Source organism: Apostichopus japonicus, chromosome 3 (assembly GCF_037975245.1).
Source record: "Apostichopus japonicus isolate 1M-3 chromosome 3, ASM3797524v1, whole genome shotgun sequence".
Lineage (NCBI taxonomy): Eukaryota > Metazoa > Echinodermata > Holothuroidea > Aspidochirotida > Stichopodidae > Apostichopus > Apostichopus japonicus.
Genome location: NC_092563.1, coordinates 17,357,601 through 17,381,374, shown reverse-complemented (window position 1 = coordinate 17,381,374; position 23,774 = coordinate 17,357,601). Strand labels below are relative to the sequence as shown.

At 37.1% G+C, this 23,774-nt stretch overlaps 1 protein-coding gene across 3 annotated transcripts; it reads right to left on the bottom strand.

Moving 5' to 3' along the window:
• Window positions 1–2,108: 2,108 nt before the first annotated feature.
• Window positions 2,109–23,023, bottom strand: LOC139965251 (NFX1-type zinc finger-containing protein 1-like). 3 transcript variants are annotated; one of them, XM_071967423.1, is made up of 10 exons: window positions 22,783–23,023; window positions 22,234–22,331; window positions 20,729–21,017; window positions 17,120–17,770; window positions 15,551–16,201; window positions 13,837–13,945; window positions 12,126–12,326; window positions 7,098–11,471; window positions 6,205–6,301; window positions 2,109–5,804 (listed from the first exon to the last, which is right to left on the bottom strand). In XM_071967423.1, the coding sequence occupies exons 3-10, from the start codon at window positions 20,784–20,786 to the stop codon at window positions 4,785–4,787; spliced, it is 7,161 nt and encodes a 2,386-aa protein (XP_071823524.1). In that variant the 5' UTR covers window positions 20,787–21,017; window positions 22,234–22,331; window positions 22,783–23,023; the 3' UTR covers window positions 2,109–4,784. The 3 variants fall into 3 exon arrangements, with proteins under 3 accessions (XP_071823524.1, XP_071823525.1, XP_071823523.1); XM_071967424.1 differs by lacking the exon at window positions 22,234–22,331; XM_071967422.1 differs by lacking the exon at window positions 22,783–23,023 and having other exon boundaries at window positions 22,234–22,772.
• Between the last annotated feature and the right edge of the window lie 751 nt (window positions 23,024–23,774).

Sequence of the window (23,774 nt, the reverse complement as noted above, 5' to 3'; positions counted from 1 at the left end):
TCATTTAAATGATTTATTTTCCCATTTTGCCGTTAGTTGTTCAAGTGATGAAGAATCATTTTGCATCAAAATTTTGAATTCGTTTCTCATTGAATGTTAAGCAATTTTTTTCATTTCGTTGCAGATTACTTAATATATTAACTGAACAATTAATCATTATGTTGATAATTTCTACTTTATTTACAAAAATACCTTAACACTTTGACGGCACCTTATAACGCATAATAAGAAGACCAGTTATGTTCTGAACAAAAACCTCGAAAGGGTTTTGCGCAAGTTTAAGCCGATGAAGCTGCCAGTTTTTGTCTGATTTAATACGTGTATATATTCGAATTAATACGCGTATATCTTTGTATTAATACGAGGATACATTATGCGATGTTTGTCTCTCATGGCTTGCCTACCCGTTGTCTTATATACATGCAAACCACTTTTGCGTTTTGGAATGTCCTGAGTTGTCGAAATAATGGGAAAGGGATAGGTGCCTATGGCTTGGCGGCTATAAAAATGTTGAGATTTGGAGTGATTACCAAATATATCATGGTGTGTCTGCGGATTTACATATAGGGAAAATAGTAATATGTATTTGTTTTTGTATTCTGTATTTGACAATTCACGAAAACCGTCTGTCCTACATGATTATGATGGATAGGAAATTGGCCTCTTCAAAAAATAAAAGATTTTCAAATTTGCCATTTCTATGCATATAATTGAGGTGTGCAATAACATCGATAACAGTCTAGTTCAAGCTTTCGAAAGCACACATTGTTTTCCAATGCAGACAAGTCCAGTCTTCGAGAGATACACATTAACTTGAGTCTAGATCAGCCGTGCGAAGGCAGTTTTTAATACAGTCACATTTAAAAGGCGAGTCACTTACACTTGCTTGGGTTTACTGGCGTATCATAACCTCGCTCTTGGGTTTTCCTCATCTCCGAACAGAATTGTTGAAACAGCCTATACATATCGTATGTGAGGCTTTTTCTCACAACGGCCGTCACATTTGTGTCTATATTTTCGAAAGACACATGTGTCTCGATTACTGTCACTTCCATAACAGCGACTAAACAATCCCTTTCCCTCTCTTGGTCGGCGACGAATGAAAAATTATGGGAATAGCGGTTCACTACGCATTTAATATCGAAAGGTGAACAGCTTCTTTACTTTATCGAGTGTGTGCTATCTACTGAGAAAGTTCTGTCAAGCAACCCACCCCTCTGTTGCTTTCTTAAACTAGTTAGAATAAAATTGCTTAGATCAGCTATGATTCTGAGAAAAGCGTTATTAGAAGAATCGAAATACTTATTACATGCTGAGAAACACTATTAAGTATGTGATAATCTAAATATTCAACCATTCTTGGGGGGGGGGGGTGGATTTAATTTTTTTTTAATGACATGAGTGCAGACTGGGGTAAATGGTTTTGGTTAAGTAATCTAACGGGCACAGTGGAATGTTTTGTACCCAGTTCACGACCCTTAGCAGAAAATACGTAAATACCTCCATGACAAACTGTAAAGTTTATTCTCGATATTCCCATTGTTTAAATGTTGTGTGTAAATATTCTTTCACAAAGAGACCCGTTAACAAATTCCCAAGTTAACGCCTTTATGGGTACATGTCATTCGACGAAATTCATTAATTCACTTGATTTACTTCTTGTAGAAAAAAATTACGCCGACATAAATTGGGAGTTTAATTTGTTTCTATTCAGCCTGTTTGCATCGGCTCTGACGAACAGGCCTACTGGTAGTTTGTGCAGAGTATATAGTGCAGACATTGTGTAATGTTAGGTTCAGTCCATAAAAAAAACATGGAAATCCAGCAAATTGTTTGTTATTTTGTAGTCTACAATGTACTGAATATCAATACTAAGTTTGTAACAGGTGTAATACTTCATCTCGTCGTGTACACACACTTTTGTTGATGCTGCCGTCTTTCATTTCGTCGCTGTCGTTGTACGTAGATTCTCTTAAAAAATCAACGTAACTAATAAAAGGATATAGGCCTGCGTTAAGTAGTAATACTAGTAGCTGTAGCATATATGAGTATCCTTAAAGAGTATCGATTTTCGAGACACAAAAAGCAACGTCAACGAGAGAGACGAGTATTGATTCGATATCTATTCGCCAATGGTTCAGAAACATCACTGATACCTTTATAAAACAAGAGTAAAATGACACAACTGATTCAATTAAACAAGCTAAAATACCGGTCAATCATATATTTTTTTTACTTCCTCAGGATAGTCCAGAGGAACAATTGACATTTGGCAGATGAAAGATGAACATATTCAAACAACCTGATGAATTTGCATTCGATTTATGCTTACCCATGTTTGGCGTTTTGTAGCAGAAGTGGAATTTATGCAAATAGGTGTCATGTCATAGAAGCACTCTAACAAGTTTTTTTCATGTTTTTTTTCTTCAAAATTGTGTTGCATTTCAGTAAATATACATTAGCATCGTTGGGATATTGCTTACTCTACATCAAATTATTTAAACTTTGACTCATATCCAAGCAAAGGTCAAAACAACAAAGTAAGAAAGTAAAGTAAAACAAAACGTTTTGCTATCAGTGTACAACTATGACATCACATACCAGTTTTCTTCAAATTCACTTTTGGTACAAACTGGGACAATTTCAATCGTTAATATATCTGGAACGCCAGATGGGAGTTGTATGCAAATTTCACCAGTGTGATATCATAAAAAGATATTAGTCTCTCATCTTGCAACCTTATATCTGGTCCCCTTTCGGCTTTTTTATCGATATTTCGACATATAGACATTCTTCAAACGTCCACAATTCAAGATAAAAAAGATCAAACTTTCTATGAAAACAGTTAGCTAGATACACGTTTATAGGCTACAATGAATATTTTTATTTCCCCAAACCACTTATTTTGTATATAGAGAAACGTTTTTGGTGGAACAAGTTCTCATTAACGCTAATTCATGAACATCTTAAAACAGAAGAGGGAACAGAACCTAAACTTGCGTCACAAGTACACGCTTCAGCGTACTGTACTTGTAACATGGCCTCCTAATGTAATACGCTGTTTTACGACACCTTGTTGTAATAGCTATCTACGTGGAATCCCATTGTAATCGCTGGCTATATACCCTCTTTTTGTAATATTTTGCATTCAGAACTCGGTGAAAAGATCAGTATCATCGACGAGATCTATTTAGCTAATGTTACTTCTATCTTTCGCAATATGCATTGGCTTCGTGTTAAGTCGCGAACTAATGTTAACTGTTCAAAGTTCTGCGCTAAGCTATGAACTCCCCCCCCCCCTCAACTCCACCCCGCATTCTTACAATTCTTGTCCACAGGTACACCCTAGCTAGCCACCAGCACTATTGTAACATACAAAAACAAAATACGTTAGAAGAAATGATTAATGGTTATGAATAGGTTCATAAAAATTGTTTTATAATAAAACGAGCAATCTATCAACTTTTCGTTAAGCTAGGCAAAATATTTCAATCATTTATATATGAATTGAACAACCAATTAGAAACCACTTTCAATGGTGCTTTTAAATACCGCAGGAGTGATACCATGCAGCTGTATAGCAATTGTGGATCGTCGAATATAAAATTCAACATCAATGTCCCTTTCCCTGCCTCTTCGCAAAAAAAAAACAGTCCCCCACTCCCTCCCCTATCCTTCCAAGTCCTGCCAACTACACAAATTCCCCCTTTTGAAATAATTTGGCTATTACCAATTCAATATAATACAGTTATAAACTTTGCCGTTTTCGCAAGGTTGTATCTATTTCCGCATATTTTGTTTGTATAGATTAAAGTTGTTCTTTATTTTACTTGTTGTTTGTACCTACGAGCTTTCTTTCTATATATTTGATATGTACATTAATTAACAAGCTATTTGGTTATTACGATTCAATTAGTGGTACTTCCCCCACCCTTTTTTAACTATACTATTTAGAACTAAACCCATTGAGCGGGTAACGTTAAAACAAATATAAAGAAATAACTTCTGTTGAATTTTTCGTATTTGCTGTGCTAGTAATTATACTGTTTTTATGTTCTTGTTTTCACACTTTTATTTTTGGCTGTTGTGCGTGTTTTTCTTCATTGTGGCCAACTTAGCTATTTATGTCGATGCCAAATTAATTTAATTGTATATTATGTGTTTTAATCTTTGTTTTTACTTTGCAATCTAAAACTGTACAAACTTTAGGCCGATCCCAAGTAAGATTTTTTTCTCTTTTTTGTTGTTGTTGTTGGTTGTTTTGTATTAAAAAAAGTATGAAGTTGAAATTTCTTACCTTTCTAAGTCATTTCCTTAAAACTTAATTTATAAGTTCGATTAATGCATATTAGTAACATGAAAGGTTAGTTCAATTTTGCTTGAGAATCCTGGATTGAATTGTGAGCAGAACGATATTAGGATAAAACCATGTAGATGGCACATAACGTTAACGGTAACATGCATCAGATAGCGCCCTAGAAATGCAGTACACCGGAGAGAGAATCGACAGAGCTATTTGGCTATAATGCTTTCCTTCTGTTCACATCTTATTGTTGTATAATACAAAGTTTTGTGTTTTTAATTGACTTGGGTATATGGAAATGACGCAGGTATGTATTCACTACAACCTAGAAATTTGGTTTTGCTTTGGCATGTACAATACAAACACCGTGCAGTGCTTGTAACATGTGATTTAAGAATACTTAACATTTGGAAACTAACAGTCAAAATTAAACGGATAGATGATGATTATCACACGTTCAGCTTAATCTGATTTTTATTACCTAAATAACATCATTTAGTTCAAAGTTAAACATGTTGTTAGCTTCCTGTGAATAAGCAGCGAAGTTGGCTCCGTCCATCTCTGGCGCAAGTGAATTGCCTTCGTCTAGGCGATGGCTAATTCCGCCGATAGTTTCCTTGCATTCTGGACACTTACTTCTTTGACTAGCACCCCCACATTCACCTATAGCATATATGTGTCCATTGGGACACTTAAACCAATGACCCTTGCGGAACCCCATCGCCTCTACAACCATCTGTCGTTCCACTTCACTGATGCCTATTTCCCGAAGCAGCGGATTTGCATCTTTCATATCGGTTAGAAGAATTCTCACTCTGTCATCTTTTTCTTTGCTGAACGGAAATCCGTCTGACAACAAACTATCAACTTCATCCGCCATCTTGTCTACCATTTCAAACTCATCAGGTTTGATATCCGAATTCTTGAACACGCTTAGTACACGCACAAGGGACAAACTATGTCGACACCGTTGGTATTCATTTTGCCAATCTTCGATTTCTTGATCGCTGGGTTTGTTCTGGAAACACTTGATCTTTTCTTTAAGAAACCCGTAGTATTCTTCAAATTGTTTGAACTCTTTCATGTCTGCAATAAGTTCAGATTTGATACCTTCCAATATTTCGGCTCTTACGTCATTTATCTGCTTAACTTTATCGTACATATCCAAAATAATGGTTACACCGGAGAGGTCTTCAAGAGATATCTTGTAACGACTTTTTAACATACTTTCCAATTTAATGAAAAAAAGCTCCCCATCGAGTGTCCTGCGTAAGTTTTGGCTGTGAGGATGGAGTCCATCCGTAACTTGCAGTCTAAATCTGCTCTCCTCTTGTGCCTTGGCTATTCTTGCAAATAAACCTAAACGCTCAGATTCAATTTTGTGTTTATCTCCTTTAATTTTAGTTTTAACTTTCTCGAAGTCTCTTCTTATTGCCTTTATTCTGTCGTTGTATCTCGTATTATACCGTATTGGAGTCCTACACCATGGACACACTGGAAGCTGTAAATGAAAAAAAGCAAAGGGTCTAAACTGATACATGCAAATTGAAGCATTACAAATAGAAACAATGAAGGGTGGGTTTTAAATGTTGAAATATAGAATAATAAATACATTCTAAGTCGTGATTATCCCTGCAATTACACATAGTAATTAAATAATGGGTTAACTCTGCGTGTTTTTTGTTTTATTAATTTTTGTTTTCAAACTTCTTCTTTCATTCCGTCGCATGTTCCAATGCACCATGAAGTCTTCCGCCCCAACCTCAACTCCCCTTCCCCGGGCTCTGATTCGAAGGGATTGTTTTTTTTTTGGGGGGGGGGGGTTCTTATACACAAACGTATCACAAATTCGACAAGTTGAAGTTAAGTTGTATTGAAATTAACCAACAGTATACTAGTACCTTTATCTCGTTCTCTCCCGATTCTTCATTTTGCTTCATAAGATGATCCATTGCATCTACTTCAACAATGTGGTTACAGTCTTCCAAATGTATGAACCTTGAAAAAAATAAACTGAAACTTGAATTGGACTTCACATTTGTAAATGATTGGTAGTCTCGCCACTTTTCGGGACTAAAAATTAAGACCATCCCTTCATCGGTTGTAATACTTTTCACAGAACGACATACACATTGTTCGTCTAATTCACGTTTAATTTCCCTAAACCTTACAAAGTCAGATATTGACTATATTAATTCAGCAAGCCTAATTCGATGAGATTGTGCAATACTGATGAAATAACCAACAATTTAGCATGGGAAGGGGTTGGAGATGAAGTAAGATTGACAAATGATAAGTACGGTAGCAGGTTGTGATATTCTCAGTTTCAAAGCTGAAAAGACACATTGCACACGCTGGTGTCAAATATAATGCGCCATGTAAATGGATCATGTAACACTCAAAATTCCCAAAGAGGGGTGCCAGCGGAGCCGTTTAGCAGCATGTTTAAAAAGACCACTAACCTAAACAACCTAAATAAAAGATACTATAGTCTGCAACATAAATTTGACCATAACTATACATATCTGAAAGGATGCTATATTATTTTTCTTCGATTCTCACCTATCTGGCCGTTACAGAATTTGGCATCTTTCAGGCCTGAAATGGAGATTTTCATTCTCCAAAATGTACTTTTGGAATACTATATGAAGATCTCCCTTCACGTTTTACAGCAAGCACATTATAGAAACTATAGCTTCAAATATTAGTCTACGAAGGGACTCTAGTCCAAGTCATTACAAAGTGTTTATTATGATTACAAACAAGGAACTACCGTTCACTGGCGTATACTTACCGCGCTCCTGGGTCATCCTCACCTCCGAACAGAATTGTTGTCACATCCTTACTATGGCATTTTCGGCAAAGCTTTGGACATCTCTCACCACAAAGACCGATGCATTCGTGTTTGCATCTTAGTCGTCGTGGACATGGCAATTCACATGCTTTTCTATCGCAGTCACTTCCACAAGGCCTTCTGCAAATGATATGCTTACACCTCCATGTACATCGTTCCTTACAAGGTATGCAGGTTTCCCCGCAGGTTTTGTGACATCTATTGTGTTGACATCGATTTTCGCAACGTCTGGTACACGGGGGACAATTTCTTGAGCACGTTTTTTTACATATGTGGCCACATATCAAGGGACGCTTGCACACTTCTTTGCACCTTACGTGATACCTTCCATTATTGCATTTCCCACAAGTCCCACGACAGATATGTTCACATTTAAGAAAAGCTCTGCATTTCTTTGGACACAAAGATTCACAACATGGTACCTTCGCTTTGTGGCCACACGGTGTGAATACCTTCTCAACTACTTCCGGACAGGAGACAGTGCACTCTGACCCGCAAAGTTCTCGACAACCGTGACCACACGCTAACTCCCTTTCACACGGGCTACGACAAACAACATTATCTGGTTCTTCATAGCATTGAACCTTCTGTTCATGTGAACATGGCAATATCTTCACAATACGTTTTAGACATAATTTAGGACAGTCCTCCCAGCATCTCTTGGGGCATACATGCTTCAGAATACACACATTCTGCTCACATGGTCTTTGACAAGGTATTTTCCTGTGCTCTGTGTCCATAGGGTGGCATTTTAACTGACAAGTGTGACCACAATCGAGTCGAGCAGAACATGGTTCCTTACATCCACCATCTGGTGCTTCCTTGAAGTCTGCAAATGTTTTCGCTTCAATGCATCGCTCTGGATGGTTACGGCAGACTAACTTTAAACTTGGACCAATAAACCCCTCTGATCGTAAATATGAAACGATTGTTGCCCATAGTTCACTTTGTTGAGACATCAGGGAAAAATTGCCAATACAATACAGACCTTTTCTGGCTCTGGAAAGCGCAACACAAACTCTATTCGACACTTTCAAGAACCCAATGCTTCCCTCCAAATTGCTTCTTACAAATGAAAACAAAATGATGTCATTTTCTTCTCCCTGAAAGTTGTCAACAGGGCAAACACGAACACCTTCGAATGTACTCCTTTCCATAATTTGTCGAAAAGTGTATACCTGTCCTTTGTAAGCGGTAAGAATAGTTATTTGATTCGGAGTGTACCCCTGTTTCATGAGGTATTTACAAAGATACAGGAGAAATTGTGCTTCATGAATATTTGATCGACTTTTGCTTTCGTAATCATGCCTTTCCGGGACGTCGTGTTCCACAAAGAACAGGTTCGTTGCTATACCGTGCACATCTTCATAACTTCTAACCGTTTCGTGATCACAAAGCCCCGGGTAGAAATCGTTGTGCAGTTTAAGAATTTGTGAAATTTCTGGTCTCATGCGATGTTGCAATGATAGTCGATAGTGAGGCATGCCATTATTGATAAGTCTTTCGAACAAGGATACATCCAGATTGTAATCTTTGCAAAGTGTATAGACCGTAGGATTTGGACGCAGTTGCTGATGATCGCCAATGAGAATTAAATGTTCAGTGTAAGAGCTCAGAGAAGTAATTACATGAGCTTCTAAAATTTCTGCCGCTTCTTCTACTACGATTATGCGTGGTCCGACTGATCTCAACAGTTTATTATGTTTTGCAGCTCCAGTGGTTGTCAAACCAATAACAGATTTCCCCTTCAGTATTTTTAAATCTTCGTCCATTCGGAACTCGTTGAGAAGGGTCGCATATTTTTTATATTGGTCAGATAGGTTACGCAGTTGAAGTTGAATTTGCTCAGTGTAAACTTGAACCCAGTGTCGGTAAAGGCTCCAGCGCTGGTGACTGTGAAGATGCCAAACATTTTTAACTCGTTTTGTTTCTTCTTCAGTCATCACATTATCTTCTGCAAGCCTGTGCTTAATAAACAATGCTGTTTCTTTAACCCAATCTCTTTCATAAGTAAGATGTTTCTTATTTGCTTCTGGCAGAGCAACGATGGTGTCTTCTGGTTTTTGCATTGCAAGTCCATCAAAGGTGTTTACAAACTCAACATTGGAAATTTCATCTTCATCGTCAATGTAGCGTCTTTCAAACTCTTCACTTTCAAAAACGATTGCTTCATCGGTATCAATGTTGTCTTCTTCTAGTTTTTGATAAAAGTCTCTTTCGTTCTCTTCTGAAATATCGCTTTCCTCACACTCAGAGATCGTCTTTGCATTAATTGCTTCTTCACTATTTCTTTTAGGCTCCGTTCTTTCGTTAGTTGTAGAGAAATGCGCATCTCTTTGATACGTTTTACTAAGATCCCCACAGCATTTCCCATCATCATCTAGTATACCTAACCAGAAAGCTATAAGATCACTCGATGGATAGAGGTAAGGTAGACAAGATAAGCTTTTAAGATGCGAAATTTTCATAAATTGTTGTAGTATTTGAAATTTTATCAATCCCTCTTTTGCAACATGGACTAAATTTTCATAGTTTTCGATCCTTGCAGCTGTTGAGAACATATTACTTCTGACTTGCCCATATCCCCTTCTTGCTGATTTGCTTATGAAAGCACTTTGTCTTAATTGACTCAGATTACAATCTCTCAGTTTTTCACTTGAGCTTCTTCCACCAATCCTCACAATACCGTCAGGTTCAAATTCAGTTATTCCTTCTAAAAACTGATCAAGTGCATGATTGGTATAGCACACTACCATTAATGGCTTATAATTGCCTAACCGTGCTCTATTCCTTAATAAAGTCTTCACTATCCTTAACCCAACATACGTTTTGCCAGTGCCTGGCGGACCTTGAATGAGACACACCTCCTCCCGAAGTGCCGCTTGGTAAGCTCGCATTTGAGACACGTCGAATCCTAGAGTTTCATGACTTGGCCAGTTTTCGTCATCCCGAACGCAAACTTCCTTTAATTTCTTGACATCAACTTGACACGACATTTGCTCTGCATCTTCAAGCGCAATGTTGTTTAAGGTGCTCAAGTCAATTTTACATTCAGGGTTCTCTCTGATGTACAATGGGAGATCAGGTTTTCGCGTTGTGTTAATAATATATTGTGCAAAAGGAAAATCATCTTCGTTAATATCTTGAAGACAACCAAGAATGTGACGGTATGCTTCAAAATATGACGGAGATTCGGCCATTTTGAAGGAGTACGTGAAGATTTCTTGCACTAAACGTGGTTCGAGGTCAAACGTAACCTCTACAAACCCTTGCTTTAATTGCTTTGGGTCACTGTTAGCTACCACACCAAATATGAGTGTCTTAAAATCATCCCTCGATAGACATATTAAAGAACCAAATATAAGTCGTTTGCCGAGCTCCCACTTTACCCCTTTGAGATAATTGTCAATATCAAAACGGAGTATGTAAGATATTCCTCCTTTAGATGGGTCGATTCCGACAGCTTGTACGTTGTTGTACAATCGGAAATTTTGAAACCTTCTCTTAACCTTTGCGCCAATTTGGGACAATTGATCAGTGTATTCCGCGATACTTTCGCGAATAGGTGCTATGAAATCTTCCCTCAGAAGACGATAATGTATATCCAAGTAATGATTTAGGTCGTCATATTCGCCATTAACGATGTTCTTCCGTAAGAACGGTTTATAGTCACTTCGCAGTTCATCAGGACACGGTAGCAGAGGTATCTCTCTAAAATTGTCAGGTGGTGATTCGCGGGAGTTGTCAAGCATTCTTCTATCTCTCCGAATGGATAACTCGTTGCTGTCTCTGAGCAAGGTTGCATGTGTATCACGCAATGAAGTAAGCCTTTCTTTTACTTCTGATGTAACGAATGTGTCATTTTTCTCAAAACTTTCAACGACTGAGTTCAAAACAAGAAGCGTCACGCCCACAGCACTTACGGTACCAGGAAACTTGTCTAACATTTTTGTACAGATATCAATTGTGGACAGCAAATTCTGTTCCAAAACGTCTTGTGTGAAACACAGTTGTTTCCATTTTGGAATCCATTGCACCATGTTCATGTCGAGAAAATTACTTACATTAACAATGTTGAAAACTTCTATCATTCTCTCTGATTGTTGATCACTAACTCTGCAAGCTTTAGAAAGAACATTTATCAGTAACTGCATCGTTTCATCGTCCATGTCCTGTTGCTTCAGAAGCAACTCTAAAGGTATCCTGTTTTCATACAGTAGACGTGTAAAGTCATTTGGTTCAGTATTAATGAGTCTAGTCAGTATATTTTTGCCCATTGGATTGGTCTTTCTGGTAGAAGTATTTGCTGAGCGCCTGTTGATAAAATACAACAAATATTCAGGAAGAAGTAAAGATTTAAGCATGATGTGCTTACTAAGTTCAGAAGTTCCTTGTGTTTAATTAAATGTACCCTTTTACCGCTTTTATAATTTAAACGTGGACTTTTGTTGCGCGTTTTTAAGTTAGAAAGGATTAATTGTTACTTAAAATGTGTGCTATTTTTAAAATGTTGAGTGATAACAAACAGCTAGTCAGCTAGTAAAATGATCAACCAAGCAATCAGTCAAGTAATCAATCAATCCAACAGTCAAACAAGTCATTTACTAAAAACTTAAAGCACTATTGAAAAGAAATAGTTAATCAATATGCATCCATCCATTCAATCAATCAACCAATCAGTCAATCGGAAAATTATTAGTAAACCAATCAGTCAAATGATCTGTCAATTCATCACTGAAATGATTAAACACTTTAGTTAAAAAATTATTCACAATTTTAGAGAATATTCAATCAAACAGTCAACCAAAAGATTCATCAAACAATCAATCTATCAATGAATGTCTCAGCTGCAATTATATTGAACCCACTATTATGACTATACTGAAAAAAGACTACACAACACTGCCTTAACTGATCAATATGATGCTATAATGCGAACCATCCAACACAGAAAACTGTAATTCATACCTCATGTGAGGGTCCCTAGTCAAATGTCTACCCCTGTAGGCCGGACCACCTCTCCTTTGGCTAGGCGAGCCTCTCGGGCCCATTGTATGCATTCCTCTGTAAGGGCCTCTGATTCTGTCAGGAGAGCAAGATCTATTATAATATGTCTGAGGACCAATCGGGCTACGTGATGGTGGTGGGTCGTCGGTTCTTCGGTCTGGTCTGTGGATGGAATAAACGTAACACATCTCATTTGCAGTTTGTTTCTACACACATTCAATCGGTTTACTATATAGCTATTAATCTCTAACGTCAAAAACCTGGTGGTAGCGTTAAACTTCAAAATTCTTTGTAAAACTTAAACCAGAAATAAAATAAATGGAGAAGAGAATCTGACTATTTATAATAGAAACATGCTTGTCCACACAGTTTTTTGTTGTTTTAAACTATCTGCGGATAATATTTAACGTTTCTTATACAAAATAGATATATAAAATGTATATATATATATATATATATATATATATATATATATATACATATATATATATATATATATATATATATATATATATATATATCATAAACAAAAGGGTATACATCTTTGAGTTACACCTGATTAAATTGTGAACAGGCGGAATTAGTATCTTTCAATTACAGCAGCTGGTTGATTTTCCGTAATATACTTGAATAACACTAAGGGAATAGTCTGGAGGAAAAAGTAGATTGTGAGACAAATTTGCTCGAAAGCTTCTGTAGCCTTTTGGACAAATCCACTCTTCATAGCAATCTTTATGGCAAAGATATGAATTTTTCATATTTTCAGGATACGTGACAATTCAATCGTGGCAATTGAGATGAGTGTAGTCTGTTTTTGGTCTTTATAATGTAGAAATCATTTACTATCCACTAAGGAAAATAACATTCTCACAAACAATTTGCACTTTCATGAAAGAAAAATTCAATGAAGAGAACGTCGAAGAATAAAGCAAACATTTCAAACATATAGCATTTTAAGGATAAATCAACAACAATATTATGACAGGAAAGTAAACTTTTGAGGAACAACTGCCGTGTGACATCACATACCACCCACTGTGATCTACTTCCAGGAATAAGGAATAGTTTATTTGTTAAAAGTAGTTTGCATTCAAAACAACTATATTCAGCTTTAAGAATATAAGTGTTTTGAATATTATTTCTTTAAAGTACCTTGTATCAGTTTTAAATCACTTTTCACCCACTAGCGAATACTGTCAAGTAAGTTCATCTAACCCCAACGTGGGGCAAACTGGTCGATAACTTTCTTATAGCATCAACAACACGAGTCCAGAATTAGAAATGTGTTATATATTTTTTGCTTTTATTGATTCTGTGCATTGTTAAATAGTTATATAGTTATTTTAGTAGTTGGTCACATATTTGATGTAGTTTTACACTGTATTTTTTAACATTTCCTCTACTTTACATTGTGTAATTTTATCTTTGTTAGGTGTATTGGTTTTGTATTTATGTTTTACGACTTTGTTTTTATGTATGATGTTTTGTAAAGCGCTTTGAAGCCTTTGCATATTGGGCTATATAGGTTGCATATTATTATCATTATATGCAAATTAAGCTAGGTGCCTTTGCAATGAGAACAATATTTGGGGTAACAGTTGACAAATTTCGATATTAACAGACTTTCTGGAGTTACAATTGTTACAATTTATAGTTTAAAAATTGTATTTACCTTCTCTGCATGTAACTTCTGTCGGCTGGTCCGTGGTGATAGTTTGATATCATTGGTTTCCAAACTGGACCCCACTGTACTCTCCCTCTTTTCATCCCACTTGGAGGGCCTTGAATTCGATCAAATGAAATTGCTCCTTTCTTATTCTTAAGTTTCATTTCTTCGATTTATAATTACACCACATGTTGCTTTATATAGGTTTAATTAACAACCATGAAGATTTGATCATGTTTATGTGTGATGTTCAAGTAAATAATGCATTCTAGCTTTCCCAAAAATATGCCAGCTATTTCTACAGAAAAATCTGAGCAATAATTTGTATTATATAATAATCCAAATTATATCAAACAAGAGTCAATCTAAAACAAGTGTGATATTTGGTTTACCCCATCCTACTCCTCCTCCCCCTGAAAAAAGTAAAGAAACCAGAATCCCTAAAACTGATTAATTATGGCTCCACCAGAGTCACAAAACTGTTAAATTATAGCTCCACCGGAATCACAAATACTGACTAATTATCGCTCCACCGAAATTCCAAACACTGTTTGAATATAGCTCCACCGGAATTCCCCAAAACTGTTTAATTATAGCACCACTAGTACGTTTCAATAATAGCTCAACCAGAGTCCCAAAAACTGATTAACTATGGCTCCACCAGAGTCACAATACTGTTAAGTTAAAGCTCCACCGGAATAAACCTAACTCTTTCAGTATAGCTCCACTGGAATTCCAAAGACTGTTTAATTATAGCTCCACTAGAAACCCCAAAATCTGTTTAATTAAAGCTCCACCAGAACGTTCAATTATAGATCCACCAGAATCCCCAATAAAATATATTTATATTAACAAACAGAGTGTATACAGTTTTTCAAGTTTTCCAACGGAATTTCAAAGACTGTTTAATTACAGCTACACCAGAGTCCCCCAAAACTGTTTCATTATAGCTCCATCTGAATCCCAAAATATAAATTATAGCTCAACCGGAATCACAAAAACTGTTTAACTATAGCTTCACCGGACTCACAAAAACTGGTTATTATAGCTCCACCAGATTTCTAAAGACTGTTTAGTTATAGCTCCACCAGAATCCCCAAAAACTGTTTAATTATACCTCCACCAGAATCCCCCAAACTGTTTAATTATAGCTCTACAAGAATTCCCGAAAACTGTTTAATTATAACTCCACCAGTATCTTTCAATTATAGATCAACCAGAGTCCCCAAAACTGATTAATTATGGCTACACATAGAGTCACAAAACTGTTAAATTATAGCTCCACCGGAATCACAAATACTGACTAATTATCGCTCTACCGGAATTCCAAACACTGTTTGATTATAGCTCCACCGGAATTCCCCAAAACTGTTTAATTATAGCACCACTAGTACTTTTCAATAATAGCTCAACCAGAGTCCCAAAAACTGATTAATTATGGCTCCACCAGAGTCACAAATACTGTTAAATTAAAGCTCCACCGGAATTAAACCTAACTCTTTCAGTATAGCTCCAATGGAATTCCAAAGACTGTTTAATTATAGCTCCACTAGAAACCCCAAAATCTGTTTAATTAAAGCTCCACCAGAACGTTCAATTATAGCTCCACCAGATCCCTAATAAAATATATTTATATTTATATTAACAAACAGAGTGTATACAGTTTTTCAAGTTTATGGTCCCTCGTCTGCATTACTTTAGGTTCTATAATGTTACTCACCGGCTGGAAATCTGTCTGAACTGAGGGGTTCTAAGAGCACCTCCGGCTTCCTTCGTCTTCTCCTCCTGTCATCAACGTTCTTTTCCTCTGGTTCTCTGGGATGTCTTCTCTTCCTCTTGCTCTCATAGCTTCTAGGGCTTCTCGTTTCTCCTGGTGGAGTCATGGGGCCCTTACCCTTACCCTTCCTTCGTCTATCACCCTGGTCCCTCTTCCGATCCTCCCCTCGTTCAGATTCGTCCCATTCAGCAGCGTCTTGCGGCTCCCAAGAATCTGTGATTACCCACGCTCCGTCGTTCTCCTCCCAGTTCCCTGTTGGTTCCTTGGAGGGAGGAGTAGGCTCTGTCGCCTGGCCTTCTACCCATAAGTCCTGTTTTTGCCATACATCAGGAGAAACTGGTTCCTCTTCACTCCAGTATTCTCCCTCTTCCGGGCTTTCCCATTGTTCAGTCGAAAGACGAGGTGATGGAGATGGGGTCCTTGGTCCACTCCTACCAGGTGTCGCAGGATCTGTTGGTTTTTGCTCTAGAGTTTCTGTGTTCTGACTATGAAAGTCTGAATTCTCCGGGTGGCTCTTTTTTGAAACCTCCCCATCCCAGTTTGAAGGTCGAGATGTGGACTTGATAGTCACGATTTGAGAGATATCTTCGACACCTGGGAGGAAAACAAAGAGGTTCAATCACAAAAGTGTTTAAATATAGCTCCAACGGAATTTCAAAGACTGTTTAATTACAGCTACACCAGAGTCCCCCAAAACTGTTTCATTATAGCTCCATCTGAATCCCAAAACTGTTTAATCATTGCTCCACCAGAATCCCAAAATATAAATTATAGCTCAACCGGAATCACAAAACTGTTTAACTATAGCTTCACCGGACTCACAAAAAACTGGTTATTATAGCTCCACCGGATTTCTAAAGACTGTTTAGTTATAGCTCCACCAGAATCCCCAAAAACTGTTTAATTATACCTCCACCAGAATCCCCCAAACTGTTTAATTATAGCTCTACAAGAATTCCCGAAAACTGTTTAATTATAGCTCCACCAGTATCTTTCAATTATAGATCAACCAGAGTCCCCAAAACTGATTAATTATGGCTCCACCAGAGTCACAAAACTGTTAAATTATAGCTCCACCGGAATCACAAATACTGACTAATTATCGCTCTACCGGAATTCCAAACACTGTTTGATTATAGCTCCACCGGAATTCCCCAAAACTGTTTAATTATAGCACCACTAGTACTTTTCAATAATAGCTCAACCAGAGTCCCAAAAACTGATTAATTATGGCTCCACCAGAGTCACAAATACTGTTAAGTTAAAGCTCCACCGGAATAAAACCTAACTCTTTCAGTATAGCTCCACTGGAAATCCAAAGACTGTTTAATTATAGCTCCACTAGAAACCCCAAAATCTGTTTAATTAAAGCTCCACCAGAACGTTCAATTATAGCTCCACCAGATCCCTAATAAAATATATTTATATTTATATTAACAAACAGAGTGTATACAGTTTTTCAAGTTTATGGTTCCTCGTCTGCATTAAATTAGGTTCTACAATGTTACTCACCGGCTGGAAATCTGTCTGAACTGAGGGGTTCTAAGAGCACCTCCGGCTTCCTTCGTCTTCTCCTCCTGTCATCAACGTTCTTTTCCTCTGGTTCTCTGGGATGTCTTCTCTTCCTCTTGCTCTCATAGCTTCTAGGGCTTCTCGTTTCTCCTGGTGGAGTCATGGGGCCCTTACCCTTACCCTTCCTTCGTCTATCACCCTGGTCCCTCTTCCGATCCTCCCCTCGTTCAGATTCGTCCCATTCAGCAGCGTCTTGCGGCTCCCAAGAATCTGTGATTTCCCACGCTCCGTCGTTCTCCTCCCAGTTCCCTGTTGGTTCCTTGGAGGGAGGAGTAGGCTCTGTCGCCTGGCCTTCTACCCATAAGTCCTGTTTTTGCCATACATCAGGAGAAACTGGTTCCTCTTCGCTCCAGTATTCTCCCTCTTCCGGGCTTTCCCATTGTTCAGTCGAAAGACGAGGTGATGGAGATGGGGTCCTTGGTCCACTCCTACCAGGTGTCGCAGGATCTGTTGGTTTTTGCTCTAGAGTTTCTGTGTTCTGACTATGAAAGTCTGAATTCTCCGGGTGACTCTTTTTTGAAACCTCCCCATCCCAGTTTGAAGGTCGAGATGTGGACTTGATAGTCTCGATTTGAGAGATATCTTCGACACCTGGGAGGAAAACAAAGAGGTTCAATCACAGTAACCATAGTTGGCAAAGCTACATCTGCACTAGGATAAGGTGACCAAACGTCCCAAATTGTGTGCAGCCTCCTGAATAAAAAAGTTGCCAGAAATATCCCCGAATTATTGTGCTATCCTTTAATTATATCTAAATTTGTAAAACTGTCCTAAGAAATTTCAATCTTACCCTTTTAGGTCTGCCATTTAAATAAACAGCTTCAATGTAAGCTTTCAGTGTTCACAATTTCTTGACGACGCATAGATACACTTCATCGGCTGAATTTGACATGGATAACAGCTTTTTGAACTTAATAATAAATAAGGAAGCTCCCAGTTGCAACTTTCGACCCTTTTGTATTTTTTATTTTATTTCAAGAAGGAGGAATGAAATTTTCAAAGGCCAAAGAAGCCCAAATCTCATAAGATGACAGAAAGGAAGGGTAAGGCGATCAAATGTTACACATTACTGCCAATGGTGGTTTTCAATCATGTATGGCAGATGAATCACTACTCATCAGGCCATAGGACACCAGATTAAACACAAGTAACACATACAGTAGCTCCCCACGACAAGTTCCTTTCCAGAAATTCTTGTGTGACACACGATTGATTTCATTCGGAAACCAATGCACCATTTTAATGTCGAAAAGTTATTTTCATTAGCAATGTTAAAAACTTCTGTCATTCTCTCTGATTGTTAATCACTAACTCTGCAAGCTTTAGAAAGGACATTTATTAGTAACTGTATTGTTTCATTGTCCATATTCTTTCTTGTTTAAGAAGCAATTTTATTGGTGTTCTATTTTCATATAGGAAGCGTGTGAAGTCGTTTTGTGCGATATTGTTAAGTTTTATAAAATATTTTTACCCATTGGATTGGTCTTTCTGGTAGAAGTATTTGTCGATCGCCCGTTGATAAAAGAAATACAGGTACAAAAGTCACTGCACAACCAAGATTCTTCAAAGACAGAAGCTAAATTCCGTGGAAGTATTTACCACTTATGATTTTTAATAGCTTTCAAGGCCACTAAACACGATAAATTATTTTTCACGGAAATTAAATAAAAAAGGATAACTACATCTTGCGTCTGTTTATTATTAGTGTAACCAGGTTTGAAACAATGACTTCGTCCAACTTATAAAGATTGACTTGCATTGTTTTTATATAGGCATTATATACAAACATACAAATATATATTGAGTAATTAAAAAAGTAATCCTATAGAATTTTTTAAATAGTTATTAACAACATTCGCTCAATTATTTAGTTGCTGCATCGTAAATATGAGCCAAATTGAGTAAAGTAATTCTTGCACTTCTGTTGGAAATCAAACATATTGACATTCTTCAATTTAAAAAAAAAACAACTTTATTATTAATAAAAAGGGTTACCAATTTTCGCATCCTTTCCGTCTGATATGTTCTATGTACGTATTGTATAATTTTTAAAACAATAATTGGTCCTGTGCTTGTTATAAAGTGACGTTTGTTATCGTGGTTATGTTTGCCACTTTACTTTAAGAGATCATTGTATGTGTCTGTTCGTTCTCTCCTGATACAATTTGGTTTGACAACAATGACGATACCACACACTTACCTAACATGCCTACGTAGCCGCTAATGCTACACCATCTTCCTCTGTATGACATTTAACTCACTTATTCAAAGAGGAAAATAATATTTCTATAACGTAGTGGTAATTTGGTAAAATTCTAAATACATGCAGAGAGTCTTGAAAACTAAACAAACATTCCAGATGTATCAGTTCTCAAGAATGTTCTACAAGAAGGTATAACTGCTACACTATTATTACAGAGTAGTTTACAATTGATAATTCAAAATCATGGACGTTAAATATGAATCTAAGAGACTGACCTTCGGTCAGCTTGCGGCTTTGATATGCCAGTGAGGCTGTGTCGCGAGTTCCTGCTTACAGGAGGATCTAAAATACATACATACATGATCTACTACTGGGACGATTCGAGGGTTTGGCCAATCAAATAATATTTTTGTGTTACATACAAGTGTCACATTTGTAACACCAGAAATATACTTTTAATGTTTTTTAGCTGGATATTATAGATATTGGGCGACTTTATCTCATTTTTGTATATCTGAATATCACGAACTATTGGGAAACACAACGTAAGTCGTCCACTGATCATCCACCTAATATTAAATTCACGCTATTCAAATCCGAACAAAATCCATTGAGACATTTATATACAAGAGTTCATGTCATTACAAAATTAAGGTTTCAAAGAAGAAATATAAATAGTTAATATTGTAACATGACAATGGGGCCTATTCACATACAGATAAAGTATGTTTACATATATGTTGAGATCACAAACATCGTCTTATCTAATTATCTAACCATTACGATATTTACATATTAAGCAATAAGGCCTAACAAGGCTTAATAAAGCATATAATTTATTCAACCGATATATAATGATATATGCTTTCTTGTGAAGCCTTGTTGCTTTTTATGTTTATCAAGCAATAGGGCTTAACAAGAAAGCATATGAAATATCCAACGACTTAGATTGTGAGTTAACAAGTTATAAGTTCTTAGTAAGAAATTGAAATATTTATCTGAGTATCTCAATATCTCAATGGCACCTTAAAAGCTCCGTTCACGTACACCCATCCACACTGTAACGCTTATGCAGGTTGACAAAAACTTCTACCGAACTTTATTGCAATGGTGTAAAGTAAAGTAAACAGATGAAACAATGACATTTTGGTGGCACTACACGTTGCTTTGGTTGAGTCCTATTCATTGAAGAAATACATACTGCTATCCTTTCCAAGATGGTACCATGTAATACACATCAGTTGTGTATAGGCAGTGTTATGCATGCTTCTTTGTAATATACATGCATACTGGTGTGTTATTTCATTTTGATTGCATTAAGCTATCCAATTGGTTATCCTAATTACCTGTTACGGGGATGTTCTCCTCCTCCAGCAATGCCTCTGTTTTCACTACCGTCTCCATCTGTAGCTCCAGCTGATCTTCCTCGAGATGATGCACTGCCTTCTAAACTGCCAGCGGGTCGATTAATAATCACTTCTCCTTGATAACTTTGATGATCGCTTACAACATGTCTGGGTTCAAGTCCTCCACGGGACATTCCATCAGAAAACGTCTTCCCCTTTGCGATGTTGGAAAGTTATTACTTGCCAAATTCGTCACATACAGTTACCACGCCCATTAGACCTACATACACTGTGACATTGAAGAATATTTGTTTAGAGATTCATTAAATATAAGTATTACCTTCTCTTCAAAGAGAACGATCACATCTATTTTTATCGTACATATCAGCGGATACTCTCGCCTACCTCATACCCCCCTCCCCCTCCAAACACAAGACACACACAATAGCATCACATAGAGTTATAGGAAGCAAGTGTTGTATCAGGGACCGTGACGCACTGTTTGCTTTTGCACTTTTAACCGTCGGTATACAAATTACCAATATCTTTTAGCTTCAAATACCAATAAAATCTTCTACATCTCTTGTAATTTACAATTATTTTCTCCTCTGAGTAAAAAAAAGCATCTAATCCAAGCAGTGGCCGAGAGGAAGTGACTCAACAAAGGTCAAAAGACCTCTACTGGCCCACAAGCCTACTCACTGGCACAAGAATGATCAATATCAATGGGTTAACAGGATTAGGTATACAAGCCTCGTAATAGAGTTAACTTCAATAAACTTAATTAAGAAATTTACGCAGGTTTGCGAAGACAAAATTACTGTGGTATTAATGCAAATTTTACTTTAGCAACTCTCTATGCTAAGAGAACGAACGTCCTTTACTGTGAGATGAAATATCCTTTTCAGTATCAGAGATGTTAGCTTCCCATAAAATTCATAAATTGTCTCAGCTCATACAATTTTATGATCAAACTAATGATTCAAAGTTGATGTGTAAGACGTTGTTCTGCTTTCAGGCAGGTATTTTTCTAAATGTGCTGCATCTCTGAGGGCTCTGCAATCCCAGCCAATAACAGTGCAAAGTTATAATTATAAAGCAAGTTGCCGCTTTTGATGGTTAATTGGGTCTCAAAATCGATCGACATCCTATCTTGAAAATGGTGATATATTACCCTGCTTATGTTCCCCAAACCCCTTACCTTGCCGTAAGGTAGCAACAGGGCTAAAAAATTCATGTGCTATGTTTCCCAACTAGAAACATTAATAATCTCAAATGCTGGCCAACGTTTACGCATTTATCCTTAGAGTGATCAAATCGATCGACATCCCATCTTGAAAATGGTGGATGTATGACCCTGGTTATGTTTCCCAAACCCCTTACCTTCCCGTGATATAGCAAAAAGGGCTAAAGAAAATTTCAATGCGCCAAATTTCCTTATTCGTAGCAGTAATACTCTCAAATGTTGGCCAACGTTAACTAATTAATCCTTAAAGGGAACTTACCCATAAACAGTATTCCCGTTTGAAGATCAATGTTATCAAGCACCGAACTCCAATAATCATCGATCAACCGATCACGCTGATCCAGATGAAAATACAATCTACGAAAGGTTGTTACAACAATTTCAAGTAAACGTCGATGAGGAAGTGTTATTCAGTTAAACGCAGTCACATAGATATAAGATTCGTCGGGTTCTAACCATTACGACTGACAATCAATGCTCTTTCCTGGTAATTCGGAATCTCCCGATATGTTGCAATATGTACTTTGACGTATGCAACAGCTTACGGGCCATGTTACAGCATAGTTATTATGATAAATTTGGTTGCAGGAAGCAAAAATAATATCGAATTACCGGTTGAAGTATCATACGGTTTGCGTCAGCAGTTGGATACGCTTCAATATATTACTTCTTTAGTTGAGCAAATGTAATAACTGAATGTTTTTTTGTTGTTGTAAAATGTAACGACTGGAGAGAATCCTTAGGCCTAGGCTTGTATACTCTCAAATGTTGGCCAACGTTTACTAATTAATCCTTAGAGTGACCTTACCCATAAACAGAATTCCCGTTTGAAGATCAATGTTATCAAGCACCGAACTCCAAAAATCACCGAACGACCGATCACGATGATCCAGATGCAAACACAATCTACGAAAGATTGTTACAACAATTTCAAGTAAACGTCGATGAGGAAGTGTTATTCAGTTAAACGCAGTCACATAGATATAGGATTCGTCGGGTTCTAACCATTACGACTGACAATCAATGCTCTTTTCTGGACTAGAGTCAAGTGAGCCGCACATTCAGCCGTAAATTCGTGATATAACCGTAAATAAACCCAATTGAAGATAGCATGCACGTTCAGCACCAACTTGCTGAACGAGTATGCTAACTGTACCTTCCATAGTGTGAGTTTACGGTACTGTTTAATGAACATAATTGTCTAAACGGTTAGGTTAATTCCTTGCCGTTGAATCCCACGTTGAGAAAGACGGTGTAAGCAGCTTATCATCGTGACTTCAAAGGTTGTCTAGGTGTCACAAAGGAGTTGTTATGGAACTCCCTGCTTTTCAAAGCCAATTAATATTACATCAGCGTTAATTTGTATTAACAAATGATACATTTATGTTAACTATATACAAAGGCCGGTCAAGGAGGTTCAGGGGAAATTATTTACCAATTTTAATTACTCAAAATCCAGTCACGTTTTGCAATAGGAACATATGCATTGTTGGGAAGGTATTGAAGTGAGGTTTCTTAAAAAGTTTATAGTCCATTTGAAATTATTTGGATGAAATCTTGATAGCTCGATGAGTTCAAGACGTATTATTTTTTTTTTCAGTAAAGTATAATTTGATGTTAAATGTGTGGGATATGACTTTGTTGACATTGTTTTTAACATTCTGTTAAATTTTCATTCGTGAATAATTAGAATATATTACAGGCTACAAAACTTCTCGAGTAATAAGTGCTGCTGTGCATCCACATCATCTCTGACACCTCAATTGTTGAAACTGGAACAAGGATCTGATGAAAGGCTAA